General features: G+C 37.0%; 2 protein-coding genes across 2 annotated transcripts; both read left to right on the top strand.

Moving 5' to 3' along the window:
- The first annotated feature begins 1,673 nt into the window (after positions 1–1,673).
- Positions 1,674–6,867, top strand: LOC144214990 (putative methyltransferase-like protein 24). The gene is made up of 5 exons (XM_077743747.1): positions 1,674–2,007; positions 3,998–4,096; positions 4,796–4,932; positions 5,426–5,690; positions 6,530–6,867. Exons 1-5 carry the CDS (start codon positions 1,738–1,740, stop codon positions 6,833–6,835), a joined length of 1,077 nt encoding a protein of 358 aa, XP_077599873.1. The 5' UTR covers positions 1,674–1,737; the 3' UTR covers positions 6,836–6,867.
- A 435-nt stretch (positions 6,868–7,302) lies between these two features.
- Positions 7,303–15,485, top strand: wasf2 (WASP family member 2). The gene is made up of 10 exons (XM_077743988.1): positions 7,303–8,186; positions 8,841–9,028; positions 10,465–10,620; positions 10,692–10,826; positions 11,643–11,796; positions 12,478–12,595; positions 12,711–12,832; positions 13,294–13,431; positions 13,917–14,374; positions 14,886–15,485. The coding sequence occupies exons 3-10, from the start codon at positions 10,488–10,490 to the stop codon at positions 15,041–15,043; spliced, it is 1,416 nt and encodes a 471-aa protein (XP_077600114.1). The 5' UTR covers positions 7,303–8,186; positions 8,841–9,028; positions 10,465–10,487; the 3' UTR covers positions 15,044–15,485.
- The last annotated feature ends 865 nt before the right edge of the window (positions 15,486–16,350 follow it).

The raw sequence follows: 16,350 nt of genomic DNA, 5'->3' as shown, positions 1-16,350 counted from the left end.
TCGAGGGGTTAAAAAGAGAGAAACTTTATTTTTTGGAAGGGGGAGAAAAATACAGAGTGACCTAAAGTAACCTTTACTCTTGTGTAGATTTAAAGGAACTGATAGAAGCCATGTTTGGCAGTGAGAGGATCTATTTCTTAGCGAGAGGACCATGTGACTTTAGCCCACCAATCAAATCAAATGTAAACACATTGATCATTTTATTTTTTATTTATTTATTATTATTTATAATTTTCACTAAAAATTGCGGGAAGAAACAAGCTAAATTTTAGTATGGTAGAAAATGGTTTCAATTATAATCATTCTACATATTTTTAAAACAGTTATCATGTTTTTTATGAATACATATAAAAAAAGGTTAAAAAGTGAATTAGGAAAATTAGAATGAGTTTTTTTTCTTTTTATAATGAGTATTTTTTCTTTTATTTCACAGTATTCACAATTATTATACCTATTTTTAAAATAGTTATGTTTTTATGAATACATAGTATATAAAATGTTAAAAACTAAATTAGGAAAATTCATAATGAGTAATTTTTTTTTCTTTTATTTCACAGTATTTATCTCACTGGTTGCCATTGACGACACAACACAGATGATTGGTCATATTTCAACGCCATTGACTAGGCGTCCAATCCATTTGGACTCACTTTACGCTTCTCCCAATCAAAATGGATTGGACGCCAATGGTTGCCAGTGAGTTAAATAAATGCCCTTGTAAAGGATTAATGTTTAAAAAGAAATTGCGCTGTTGCTTAGGTGATTGCATCTACATTCTGCACGGTATTAATTTTTAATCTTAACTCGTGGCGGCTTTTTCTAATATTTACCACATAGAAAGAAAGTGTAACTAAAACAAATATTAATGCAGAAGCAGGCCTGGCTTCATTTAAAAAAATATTTATGTCTGTCTGCGATTTCTGAGTTGCTAAGAAACTATACAACTTAGAAATATTCTCTATTTAGCATTGCATTATTAATGTATCAGATTTGACACGACCTATTCAAAATATTTCAAAACACCTCAAAATTCGTCTGTTTTGGGGGTGTACAATTCAATGAAATAGCATAGAAATAATTTTACGTCAAAATAAGAAATAATTTAATGTTCAAATTTTAGAAATAATTTAATGTCCAAATATTAGAAATACTTTTATGTCCAAATATTAGAAATACTTTTATGTCCAAATATTAGAAATACTTTTATGTCAAAATATTAGAAATAATTTTATGTCAAAATAATAGAATCATTTTTTGTCAAAATAATAGAATCATTTTTGTCAAAATAATACAAATAATTTGATGTCTAAATATTAGAAATAATTTTATGTCAGAATAACAGAAATAATTTAATGTCAAAATAATGGAAGTACTTTTAAGTCAAAATAATAGAAGTAATTTTACGTCAAAATAATAGAAATAATTTGATGTCTAAATAATAGAAACAATTTTATGTCAAAATAAGATAAATAATTTTGCGTGAAAATAATAGAAATCATTTTATGTCAAACTAATGGAAATCATTTTACGTCAAAATAATGGGGTTAGTGGATCATAGGAATATGATGTCACTGAAAATCGGTGCCTTAGGAATGTGCCTCGTCATCACAGTTTTTTCTCCTCGGGGGGGCTGGGGGAGGGGAAGACCTGAGAGTGTGGGGGAGGTCCCAGATGGGTCTCCCCTCTAGCCACCCTTTGCTTCAAAGCACGAGCGGCGGGGATGCCAGCACGAGAGTCATGTGGCGGCGGTGCCAGGAAGTAACGCTCCTTCTCCTCCCGCCGTTGATTCTGCTGGTGGCGTTTGCGCGGAGGCCGCTTGATCCCACAAGAACCAGCGAGCGGGAGCCCGAGGCCGCCGTGGCCATGTCCGTCATGAGTATTGAACCGGAGAGGAGATCCGTCAGGGAGCGCCTCGGAGGAGACGCAAGCTTGACGCCGGTTCCGCCGCTTCAGGAGGTGGAAGGAAACGGCGTATATGAAGACGAGAATGAGCTCAACTGGTCTGAGGTATGTAACGTCGTTTGAGAAAATGTGTTCATCTGATATTTACTGGGATTACACACAAATATTTATGAAAGAAAACGACGGGAAAAGTTACTTCTCTAACAGAAATGTGACCCTTTGATTGCAAACATACAAAAATGGGTGTTTTTATGACTTTTCCCCCCAAGTGAATAATTAGCCATAGTTTCAGCAAAGTTCTAGAAACTAAAGATAACAAATGATTGACATATCTTTGCTCTCTGCGTCTGATTGGTTCTTTTTCCTCAGGTCAGTTGAGATGGAAAATTCTGAAGAAAGACAATTTTTTTTTCCCTTTAAAAGATAAACTTTGGAACAGCAGCTAGCATTTTTTTCTATTACAGAAAATATACACAAAATTGATACTTTGACTTAATTTTTTACTCATAACAAACCTTTACATTTCTGTACTACGGACCCCCTGGAATCTGATATTTACTTTTGAGATGCTGAAATTCTGTTCCCAAAATACTTGTCAATTAATCAATCTGATTTACCCTGCTAAGGTCATACTGACATTTTTTGACTCTTGTTGACAGTGAGTAAATTCACAACAGAAAAATGAAAAGAGCCACACGATTGGTCATCTGTCATTGTCACTAAAACAGAGTTTACAAATATTTTCACAGGGTCGAGACATGTCACTGCTTTTGATCTATGTTCACAATCCAGACATGACAGAACAGGTGAATTAGATGAGCCAAAGGGCAGCTGTTCTTCTTGTGTGTCTCTTCACCAATTGGCCTTCACAACCCCAGTCAAGGCATCCAATCAAATTCCTCAATAGTCCTAACCTCCTTTTTTTCCACTTTTTCTGCTCAAGGCTAAACTCTGACTCATTCCAGTAATTCATCACCCCCCCCCCCTCCGCAATTCATCACTGTTGCCATGGTAACTGAAGCCATCATTTTCTGTTTGTTTGTTTTTTTTCTGTTTTTTTATGCTTATGTATATTAATGTTTCGGCTCAAAGCTATGGCGTCCTGTCTCTTTAATTGGCAGGTGTCAAAAAAATCTTTTTTTTTGTTGCGGGACGCATCATAATTGCGCTTTTATGTCGTTATGTTGTCCAAATAAGATGCAAAAATGAATCAATCAAAGAATATTATTATTATTGGACATTCAAATGTATATAAATCGTATGAGGCTCTTAATAACAATTATTCTCTTCTAATGCAATTGTTTTAATTAGAAATTATTTATGTTTTAACCTCTTGTTTGTTTATTTAAGAAGGTAAAAGAGTCATTGTTGCATTTTTTTTACATTTTTACTATTGAGTATGCTCAAAACTAAACTGGAAAACCTAAAATATTTATATTTATATTTTTTAAAAATGCCTTTTGAACTAAAACTGCACAAACAGACAAAAAATACAATTTCGGATGTAAAAAATTGCAATTATTAATTTAAAATGGGGAAAAACATGAAATATTCCCAGTTCATCATCCATTTTCATTTAAATTTGATCATAAATCAACTTTCTAGGGCCGCACAAAATGATGTTCCGGGCCAGATTTGACCCCCGCGCTGCCACTTTGACACCTGTGTTTTAATACAACAGGTCACTTACTGGTAAATACACATGATCATGAACATTCTTTTTAACAAGCAGGTGCTATCTGAGGGTAATCTTTTACTTTCAACAACTTTAAAGGCTTGTTTTTCTATTTATTCATTTTTTAATGGCTTGCATGGGCTTCTTTTTGACGGCTTTATTGCTTCGTTTGCGAGCCTGTCTCGGCTTATTACACTGAACGGGTGACTGGCAATAAACCTTAAGTAGGACTGATGATATTGCCTCTTAACTACGGCTTTTTCTGTCTTGTTATATTGCCGCAAGAAGCCCACCAAAGATATTTTTACTCAAGTTGACTATCTTCTAAACAGACCTTTTGCCTGAGATAGATTCTTCAAATCTTTAAAATATAACTTTCTGGAATGTACATAGATAGTCAATGTGTTTCTGTCTCACCAGGTTGGACCGAGACCTTTGGAGCTGCAGCCTTGGGCCAAAGACCAGCCATCTTTTTCTGCAGAACTCGACCGTATTGTCCTGTATGTCAACACGCCTCAGGTAAGTTGTAAAAAACTTTTAATATATCTTTAGTATGTCGGAAAAAATGGGAAAAAAGCAAGTCAAAATATTTCACTGGTCACTAGGGAAGAGTGTCTACCATAAAAGTCTGAATAATATTACATTACTATCCCTACATCATGATAATTAACCTACTGTGGCAGGTCTGGGGACCTAGAAATCACGATAAATGAGATATTACTGTATTGTCGTAAACAGTACTACTTTATTGAGAAGGGAACAAATGCTAAAGTTTGGTGTTTTCTCACACTTTGAATGTGAATTTAGTACTTTGTACAACCAATAGCGGGACATTGAAAAAAAAGTGCCAATGGCAAACAAGATGACATTTTTTAAAATAAATTTTTTAGCTAGGTCTACATTGTCTTGTGTGTCTGTATTGCTACTGCAACCAAAGAAATTTCCCCAATACGGGATGAAATAACGTTCTAATCTAATATAACAGCCTTCAAAACTGCCATTTGAATATACAAATTTACGTTGTCATACACTACTGGTGATCGGCCATTTCGGTTGGATGTGGTTGTTTGTCTTTCGTTAAGATTCGGGGTATTCCTTTCTGTCAAAAATGTGTTATATTATACAAGAAATCACATATACCGACCGCCTAAACAATATGTTTTCCAATGGTAAGCAATTAACAGTGTGTACCATGCTTTTTTTTTTCTCCTCACCAAGATAAACTGCTCAAGGGTTGTGTGTTCGGGTGAAGTTGAAGCGAGTCGGCGCCCTGTGAACTCTCCAAGTTGGTTGCTGTGTGCAGAAGAGTGGCTGCTTCCACTCACAAACACAATTTGTGTTGCCTACTCCTTCAGGTGGGTATCAGTGTGTATGAAGTGTGTCAAAATAGTGTGTGTTTGTTTGTGTAGAGAAAGCAAATGAGCATTTAAGATTCTGGAGCAGACTGAGTAGTGTGAATAAGTGAGAGAGTAAAGTGTTTACTTTCAGTGCATGTGTTGAGTGTTTTTGTGGTTGTGTGTTAGTCCAAAAATGTAGTTTTTTTTGTTTGAAACTGAATACAAAAGTACTGTATTTGGTCTTTTTTGGGGTGACTGTGGTAGAATGAGTTTGTTTGTGTGAATGATGGATTAAAACATGCGACAATAATCCCTCGAATATCGAATGATACCAAATCTGGCAACCCACATCATTTTGTGTGGCCCGGGAAAGTACATCATGAGTGCCGACTTATTAGGATCAAATTAAAATGAAGAGTATTGATGTATATTACATTTCCTGATTTCCCCCCTTTTAAATCAATAATTGTATTTTTTTAATCCATTTACACTGTCCTCCTCTTCTATCCAGTATGGACAGCAGAGATGCAGACTTCCTCAGGACCACGTCATCTTTTGGCTGCGACGTCCACCGTTTTGATCCCACTGGCGGCGGTGCGTCCAGCGGTCGCCGTGGCAACACTAAGGCCGGTCGTCTCCTGGACGACACAGGTGCCGTCAGCCAGCACAGGACGTGGCTGGAGTTGCAGGCGCCGGCCAGGAAGACGCGGAACAGGCGCCGGGCCAGCGGGCCGAGGACGCTGGCTGACATCATGGCCGAGCTGGGACACGCCACGGTAATGCACGCACATTTTTGATTTCTGCAAAAAAAGGGGGTGCCAAGCAACTATCCCTTGGAGCCCATCATAAACACAAAGATCTTTTACTTAGGTTCCTATAGCAACAGAGCTCTGCGCCATCCATGGCTGCCATGGCAACTATTCCTCCAGGCGTAATTCTACCTTCTAGCCACAAGAGGGTACTATAATGCATATTCTATGATAAGGATGTGGCAAGTTTTACTGAATGGACTTGTCCATATTATCATTACTGTTTAGAAGATGTTTTGCTTCTTTTTTTGTTGTTGTTTATATTAAAAGTAATCTTAAAAGTACGATTTTAAGTATTCATTGCTAATGACAGTGATTGATGCCCAATCCATTTTAAATGACAACGACTGGTCAGCGAATGAAATCTAATGAAGTAAATAAATCACCCTCATAAAAATCCTTATTTTTATTTGTGAAACTTTTTTAGTAGTAACAGATATTTTTTTACAACCATAAATAGTGGAAGGAAATAAGGCCAATATAAGGAACTACATAGGAAAAAATTGTTACATAATTATGACACATTATTGGTAATACTGTATTTTTTATTTGAATTAAATTAATTATGAGGGTGTGGATTTTCTCTGGGTACTCCCACATGCCTGGTACCCTGGTAGAACATTCTGAGTTGTGAAGGTAAATGGTTGTCTGTCTTCTTGTGCCCTGCAATTGTTGGCTGGGATAGGCTCCAGCACCCCCGACGGCCCAAAAAAAAGGAATGAATGATTAGCTATATATTTATCCTATGATACTTAACTATTAAAGTTGAGTTCAGTGTGTCATTTCCTTTGTATTTCTCTTTGCAGGTTCACTTTCTGTACGCCGATCTGCTCAGCGCCGAGTGGCGTGTCTTTCAAAACTGGATCGAGGCGGGTACGCTGCAGCACGTGCATCACATGGTGGCCCGGGTGCACCTGGAGTGGGCCGGCTTCCAGGTTGGTGGGGCCGAGGAGCAGGTGCTGCGATATTGGTTCACCGTGCTGCGAGGTTTGGGGGACGCCGGGCTCAAGCTGGTACACAGCAGCGGCGGTGATGGACAACGTGTCTTAAAACATTACGTGGGGAATGCGCGAAGCTCTTACACGCTCAGCTGGGTCAATACTAGACGATGACAACACGCCATACACTCGCCGGACTTGTATATGTATATGTAGATGTAGATGTATATGTATATGAATATGTATATGTATATGTATATGTATATGTATATGTATATGTATATGTATATGTATATGTATATGTATATGTATATGTATATGTATATGTATATGTATATGTATATGTATATGTATATGTATATGTATATGTATATGTATATGTATATGTATATGTATATGTATATATATCTATATATATGTTATATTGTAGATATATAATAATATCTAAGTAGCAATAACATGTAAAGATGTTTACGTTTATTAACCTCCATGAGTTTGGAACAAGTATGTTTTAAAATGTATAATTTTATTTTTTTAAATGAAAGAAAATCACTTATTTTACCAAACTTTTAAATTAAATCATAAACATTTCTTTTTTTATCATACAAAAAATGTAGCAAGGATCCATGTTTAATTCTTAATATTTTTAAGCATTCTGGACAAATACAGTACATAGAAAAATAATTTAAGAAATAATTAAAACATTTTGTATTTATTGAATAGTGTTATGTATATGTAACATAAATATGGCAAAAATATTGTTACTCTTGGTGGTCAAATAAATATTTTAATGATATATTAATATTTAAAATGGGAAAACTTCTACAATTTTAGGCGTCAAAATAAACAACCCGTCGTTATAAAAAAAAATATTTATCCACAACGATGTGTTATTTTAGGAAGCAGTATTTGTCCAGTATGGTGTGTGCGTTTCGCCCTCTAGTGGACAAATTTAGATGTCATTGGGTTTGTAAAGGGGTGCAGTTATCTTGCAGGAGAGGAGCAATAAATTATAACCCAATAAAACAAATTGATACCGCATCATATACAAAGTTTAAGGCATTGTGAACGATATCATAATATAGTGTCCCCATTAGAACCAATATTATAATAGTTTTTCTATCTTTTCTATTTTGTTTTTATATCTTTTATCATTTTACAGACTTTTCTCATCTTTGTTCATCCATGTTCCAAAGTTTTTAGTCACATTAAATTTAATCGCTACACACACGCTGACAAAAAGACAGCTCAGAACATTTTGTTTTGTGTGTCTTTCCGTGTCAAGCTGACATGGACTGCACTCATAGTGTCTTTATATGGCTATTTTTTTTTTACGGTACATGCACATGGGAAGCCTCCAAAGAATGGAACAGTGTCACATTGTGGGAGTTATGGCAGATTGTTTTTTTCTTCCAGCAATGGGGGTACATTGACTTCTTTAATTTACTGTCCCAGCAGATGGGCTGACAGTTTGTTTCGCCAAATAGAAAACATTTAAACTGTGACTCTTGGCCAAGATTGTAAGGTAAGCCATTAAATATGACTCAAGATTTAAAATATTTGAATGTAACCACTGGAATTTAGATTTTTCCATTCCAGAGTTCTGTTTAACAAAATGTGAATTTTCAGGGGAAAACATTATATATATTTTTTAATTTATAGTTAAAACGTAATATTATTACACTTATATAAGGCATTCATTTATTGATTGATTTATTCATTTTTTTGTATATTAGGCAGCACTTTTTTTGGTATTCTGTGGTCACTTTTTGCACATTTTGGTTCATTTCCAGTTGTTTTTAAGGCATTTCTGGTTCACTTTCTGCAAATTAATAGGATATTCAGGTCACTTTCTGTTGTTGTCATATTTCTCCCATTGGAAAAGAAAGGCAGCAATGAAAATAAATGGGGATGTTTTGACAAACTTTGCGTTTCATTAATATAACTGCAAGTTCACTAAAAGATGATGATGGAACTTTTCCCCACAACTCCAATTTGAGTAAATTATTGAGACTAATGCCTGTCATTTTTCCAACGCGTTTCAACGCGCCGGAGCGCGCATTGGAATGCGCGCCCCTGCCCTTCATTATTTACGTAAATACCATCAAGAGTTGCCACTAATTCGCTGCGTAGTTACACCATCGTACGCTTTTTACGTAACTTTTTCCCATCATGACAGTTACCCCAGCCAATTAGGATCAACAGAGCTCGCCATCTGAGCCAATCAGAGACTGACAAACTCGGAACCTTACCCTCGACGGCTGGTCCCGTTTGCGTTGGCTTGAGTGTGTACGCTCGCCACATTTTCGAGTAAAAAACTTCACGTCGGATAAAAGGGACAACTAAAGAGAGAACTTCGTTGTGACGGTAAGTGAATAATAAGACAATTTCTTGGTGTTTTTGCTTGAAAGTAAACGACTGGTGGCCGGTGTTGTTCGAAACAATAGTTCGTGTTCATGTACAAGTTACTTCCTGATCTTGGCAAGGCCAAAAAGCCAAGTTCCATTTGCTCTAGTTTGAACCTAGCTTCGTGTTACTTTGTACTCGACGTGAGATTTAAGTCCTAAACTTATATTTTAAGCCGTTTTCTGAAATGGTAGACGTTTTACTAAAGCAAAATGCAATTAACTTGTCATTTCCACCGCGGAGAGCAAGTGGGGCGCGGCCAGACCCTTGACTGCCCCTTGGGAAACAACACAGTCAATTTCCATTTCTGTCAAGCTAAGTTAATATTGTTCCTACATTTCTACTTGATTTCCCATATTTTGCTTTAAAGGCAATTTCCTACAGATATATAGTGGAATAAACATAGTGGAAAGAATGTTTTAAATGATGACTTCACCGTCCACTGTGGGGCCCCTTCGTGAAAAGCTTGTAATTAGGCAACCAAAATAAAGAAAAGGAAGTTATACTTTAAAGTCACTCGACCGATTTTTCGGTCATTTTTTTTGCAATTTTGCGGAAGAAATAGTGTGTATGTTAGTGGTAACGTTTTGGTGTATAACTATAATTTCCAGGACTGGACAAAATGGCCTCAAAGGGGACCCATCTGTATCGGATTATCCAGCTAATTAATATCAGTGGGCGGTTTAGTTGGTCAGTTTGGTCTCATCGACAAACAACAGAATTATCTTTAATAAAGAATTAAAAGTACACATGAACTTTTATCTTGGTATGACATGTTTACAATTTAACAACTGTTTTTCATAGCTTGTTGACTGACTGACTGACTGTCAGAGGACCAAAAAATGTATACATAGTATTCATTACAAAGTAAATCTTCACTGGACAAGACGAGGCTAAAACTGACCACATTAACTTATTTTTCAGTCCTCACTAGTTGGGTTTGTAAATTTGTGCCACATTATAATTCAGTCACAGAAACTGGTGACAAGTGACTTTTGCTTCCGCTTTAGCCTGTCTGGCAGCAGGTTTATTTATACATCCCCAAATCACCCTCAAATTTCATTAAACTGCCACTTCAACGCACACACACACAAACACACAGTAGGAATACAATTGTACAAATCCTGAGATAACTAATTTAGCCAGAGCTAAACTAGACCTTTCCCCCCATTCTGATATTATATTACCTATACTACAAATCAAAACAGAGCGGATAGTGGCTTTCATGGAATTCCCTTTCTGGACATCTCCAGCAAATGTGATTCCTATCTTCATTCTTCAGTTATCTTGAACACAAGCATTGAAACAATATACTTGCAGAACCAAATACCTAACATGTTTTCACCTGCTGATTTTTGTAAAAATCACTAACTTGTTGACCTCATTCTTCATTTTAGGGCTTAGGCGCCCCCTCGCCGCCATGCCTCTGGTCATAAGAAACATCGAGCCACGCTACGTGTGCCGGCAGCCCATTCCGAGCAGCATCCACAACGAGTTAGAATGTGTTTCTAACAACAGCTTGGCCTCCGTCATCCGCCATCTCGGGTGTCTCAGTAAGTGTTCACGCTAGCGCGCCCACGATATACGACCACGTCTTTATGAATTTGTTTATTCATCCATTTAGGCAAGCAAGCCGGAAATGTGTTCCAGGGGCTTTTCAAGGAGGCTGAACTTTTCTCCAGACGAATTGAGTCGCTTGGGGACCGAGTCGACAGCCTGCAGTTGAAAGTTACCCAGTTGGACCCTAAAGAAGAAGAAGGTAAGGGAAAATAAATCTACAAACATTTCCAAATTGTGCAGTTTTGGCGATATTTGTTATACTTGCAAATGCAGCTACAAATGAATGGACTTGGTATTCAGAAATACAGTTACCTTATTTTTTGGAGTATAAATTTCATCAATCACAGGATACAAAGGGGAAAACAATATTTCACACTGGTGTATGTTGCATTTTTGGGGGAACAATTTTCTATTTTTATCAAAAGTTAAAAACAAGAATATGTTCAGGTAACAATAGTAAAATGGAGACCGGAAGCCCAAAATATATTTTTAGTTGCGCCTTATAGTGCGGAAAATACAGTAGTTTAGAACTTAGTAGTATACTTCATAAAATGAGTTGGGCTGACTCAAAATATAAAGTAACAAGTTAAAAACTGGGCTTTTGCACTAAAGTCACTTTACCTTTTTTAAATGAATATAGTTTTTGCAATGAGTTAAAATCAGTGTTAGTTTTTGTGTCGGCTGTTCAAATATACTGAAAGTTTGCACAATCCTCTATGCATAGGAGACCTGTATTGATCTTTTACCCACCATTTATGTGAACCTGTTAAACATAACTCATTGGTGACAATAGACCCCCCATTCCATTTGAACAAGGAGGGCCAGCATATGGAATAAATGTCTACTCTGGAACAAAGTAATTTCACATGGGACAAACATGAAAAGTCATTTTATTAAATGTCCATCATCAATTGCACTGAAAGTTGAGTTATTAAACAATTTAAAAAAAAAACAGTAAAGAAGCTTTAATTAAACCAAGTGTAACTAACAACTGCAATTTTTGCATTTGCTACAGTGTCCTTACAGTCCATCAACACTCGCAAGGCATTCCGCAGCAGCTTGACACAGGACCAGCAGATGTTCACTAGGCCGTCCCTGCCCATGCCCGTGCAGGAAACGTACATCACGTGCGACCCACCGCCTCCACTTGACTATCTCACCCCTTACCGGTACGTTGTCGGATAAAAAGCATACTAAGCACTTGTTCTCGCTATAATAAATTATTCATATACATATCTTTTTATATATATATATATTCCAAGGGCTTTCATGTAGCTCAAAATTAAAATTGGAATGCATTGAGCATATCTTATCATAGGAGTTATTTAAAAAAATAAAACATTCATTCAGAGTATTACATTTTTTTCCCCACCCTAAAAGATGTTACAAAAAATACTATTTCATAGAGGAATGTTGTAATCCTTTCATAGAGCGAATAACTATTTTGGGTCATTTAAAAAGACTTAAATTTATTACCATTATAATATTTTTCATTTATCGATTTTTTCAAAAATCATGTATTTTAGAGTTTAGTTACAATTATTGTATTTAATTTATATTAAATATCATTGATAAATACTTCAACCAAATTCCTGTGTGCCACAAAAAAAGTGTTAAATAAATAATGAAACTTATATTTAAGAAATATAATAATTATGTTACAATATTTTAAAGGTGGAAATGAATCATAGTAATGAGCACATTTCAAGTAATCCAGTTCCCTCCAATACACTTTATTCCCCTCTACAAGTTTGACATTTCCTGGGGAAAACTGCACATGTTCTAATGTCAAGTATTGTCTTCCAAGCTCTATTATATATATTTTTGCTTTGGTTTTCATTGGTGCACAGAGATGATGGAAGAGAGGCCCTCAAGTTTTACACGGATCCTTCCTACTTCTTTGACCTGTGGAGGGAGAAGATGCTGCAGGACACCAAGGACATCATGAAGGAGAAACGAAAGCACAGAGTGAGTCGCTCATTAAATACCATGGTGTCCAAAAACAGCCATAATGTCCTCACAGTGTCCAATACTGTTGAGCACTTATCTACTGTTCCGAGCCTAACGCGTTTCTCTGGAGTAGAAGGAGAAGAAAGACCACCTGAACCAACGGACCCTCAACCCACGTAAGATCAAGACTAGAAAAGAGGAATGGGAACGTCGCAAAATGGGCGAAGAGTTTGTGGTGCCCAAGAATGGCTTGATGTAAGTGGATGTGACATTCATCTCTAGATTGGTCCTATCAGACTATCTATATACAAACATAGATACAGCGGAATTGCAGATATGCCCCTTTTAATTGTTCATTTCCTTACTCGTGAGCGCCACAGTCACAAGAAACAATTAGAGGCGACTTCACGTGTACAGTTTTCTAGGTCATTTTCTTGTTGGGGTAGCCATTTTAAACAGGCATATCATTTCATTTAATTGGAAGGCCTTTATCCAATTATGCTCAACTATGATTTGTGCCATAAAAAGACTAAAACAACTTGTTCTTTGGAGCTGTTGGAGGATGGAGCAGCAGAAAAAGAATGGTTTCTAATTATTTTTCATTATTTTTAATATGTATTAGCCATAATGGGCGAAAAAATATGTATTTTACTTTTTTTGGTACATCCTTCATAGCTACACCACTACATTTTCTTACTTCCTGTGTTGACTTTAAGGAGCTCCCTGGAGGGTTTGAACGGAAGCCTGGGATCAGGCGATGAGGGCCTAGACATGAGCACGGGCTCCTACGTGTATGACCCGATGCCACCACCCGGGGCTGACGACTTCTTGCCTCCGCCACCCCCCGACATGTCGTAAGTAGCGCACACAGATTTTCTATTGCTCATTTACATACTGTACAATTAAAGTTCATGCATACAAAATTAAGAAAACATGCAATTGACCCCTGGTTTACGTTTTATGTTCATGTTACAAAATGGATTTCTCAACTATTTCATATTCTACACAAGGCTATCTTGCAAATTAAAAACCCAGATATCTCGATGAACCATAAAATGAGGTGGAGTCCTAAAAGCAAGAGCTTCCATTTATTGTTAGACCACCCAGCCCATTTTGTCCAATGATTGATGACGTTTGCACATGCGTAGGTTTGTTGTCAAATCCTGGGTCGCTTGCAAAAATTGCAATGTGAGAAGGAACCGCAGCAAAAAAAAAAAGTCAAGACCAAAAGTATTTTGATCCCACCTATGTACTTTCCCTTAAATTATGTTCTTTTGTTTGTATCACAAAAATCTGGCATGTGGTTTGTAAACTTTTCCTCTGTGGTTGTCATCTTCAGGTACGGCGACGGCAATTACAACGGTGCCAACCACAAGCGCATCAGCATTTTAAGCCCTAGCCACCCACCCCCAGCTCCTCCCATTGCCTCTCCTCTGCCCAACTCCCGCCCCCACCTCTCCCCACCCCCTGCCCCGCCTCCCCCACCTCCGCTCTCTGGTTTCGGGGTACCCCCGCCTCCCTCCGCCTTCGACAACCCCCCTCCCCCTCCACCGCTTTCCCCACCTGGTACCTTCCCCACACCCCCCGCCCCACCTTTGCCACCGGCTATGTCCGGCATGGGCCCTCCCCCTCCGCCGCCCATGCCCGCAGGCGGCGGTCCACCTCCGCCCCCGCCCCCACCGTCCTTTGGAAACCCCGCTCCCCCTCCTCCTGCCATGCCCGCGGCGGCGACGCCCAAACAGCAACCCGCCCCCGAGGACGACGCCCGTAGCGGCCTGCTACAAGCCATCCGACAAGGTAAGGTCTTAGCTTACTCACTCTTATTAGTCAAATACAGGTGTATAGCAAACTAGATTTTTATTATTATTATTTATTTATTTATTTTTAATCTGAACGAAATTTGTTTTTCCAGCTGAAATTATTTGTTTTATCATAGGAAAATTATTTGGTTTTATTACAATAATACGTTTTTGTAAATATATATTGGATATATATTTACATATACTGGTGGTCCAAGACTGAAGGACTCACCTATTGGTTTTTATTGCCCAATATTTATTAAAAAATAAAAATAAATAATCTATCATCTTTTTTGGTTTTGGAAACCAAACCACAGAAAATGCTATTTGGGTTTTTTTCAGAATTTTACCAATTTTTACATAAGGATAAAAACAAATATTGTGGAACTCAGTTAGTGGTATATTTTCACTATTGACATTAATCTCTTGATGGCGTCATATGCAGGGAACGAAGACTTGAAACTTCATTTTAGCAAGGCAAATGTTGACCCCTAATATGAATTTGGCAGGTTTCAACCTCCGCAAGGTGGAGGCGCAACGAGAACAGGAGAAACAGAACCACTTTGGCAATGACGTGGCTGCCATTCTGTCACGTCGCATTGCCGTCGAATGCAGCGATAGCGAGGACGATTCGTCCGAGTTCGATGACGACGAGTGGTCCGAATGAGGTCTGCACTGCTCTTCTTGTCCTCAAATTCAGGTTAGCACAAAGGAAAAGTCTCACGTAGTCACAATCACATTCCTTCACTTTTTTTGTGTATTCGTAGCACGCCCTTTGTTTTTCAACATGTTATCTTTAAGGAGTACATTATTCTTTTTCTCTGTCAGCATGGGAACAATTTATAACCTTTTTTTAATATTACACTGTTATATTCAGTGTCAACCAAAGGGGAAGTAAAAAAGCAGAAGCAAAACTTTTTGAATTGCAAGTCAAGTGACAAAATAGCAGGAACCACCTTATTCTAAGTGCCTTTTAAGAATATATAATTGCATTGCATTCACATGCAAAGTGATGTTAATTATTCTTTTTTTTTTCATGATCCCCAAAACTGTCTAAATGATTATATTTTATCAGGGTAAACAAGTATTAATAAATTTTGCAGAATTCATTTCCCTGTCTTTTTGTTTTTGTCGTTATATCTTGCATGTCGAATAGATTTCTTTTTTTTTTTTCTATGTGAATTATGGGAATTATATATTAAAAGGTACCAAATGAACAATGTAGTCAGATGTTAGTAGTCACAAGGTTGGAATCCTGTAAAAATAGACAATCTTTCTAATCAATTTTTTTTTTTTTTAGAATGCCCGGAGGATGTTCACAAGTTTTTGCTCACTATATTCTTGTTTTTCTTCTTCTCGGTAAATAATCACTCTAAAATTGCTTCTCCATTTTTATTTAGGAAAGGATCAGATTCTGCAAATGTGTAGGGATGGTCCATGAGCTTGATTTAAAAAATATAAATATATATATATTTATTGATTGATTTTTGCTCCCAGGTCAGATTATTTACTTTATAAATTCCGGATTTATTGTTGTTTTAAGGTTTTGAGCTAGCCAATACAGGGTGTACCTGCACTTCTATTGTGCTTAAAAGAAAGTCTTGAACCTGATGAGATATTTAGGGATATTTAAAAAAAATATTTTGTAAATTCTCAAATGAAATACCTTAAAAGTAACATTTAAATGTATGCTACATTTATTTAAAAATGAAATGAAGACACTTTTTTAGATATGCGGTACTGTTATCTTTATAGAAACATACTGTATGATTCAATTCAGACTTGACTGTTTGCATTCCATTTCTCTCAAACAAACATACTGTGTTTCATGTGGGATATGTTATTAAACACATTAGCAAATATCAACCTTTCCACAAAATAAAAACCCAATCTTGGATAATCAGCAATCTTTACGTCGTAAATGTAAACTCCAATGAGAATCTGAAGGCTGCTAAAAGCCTTGACTAGCCCCGA

Source organism: Stigmatopora nigra, chromosome 21 (assembly GCF_051989575.1).
Source record: "Stigmatopora nigra isolate UIUO_SnigA chromosome 21, RoL_Snig_1.1, whole genome shotgun sequence".
NCBI lineage: Eukaryota > Metazoa > Chordata > Actinopteri > Syngnathiformes > Syngnathidae > Stigmatopora > Stigmatopora nigra.
The sequence above is the reverse complement of the archived record's forward strand: the minus strand, read 5'-3'. Positions and strand labels throughout refer to the sequence as shown.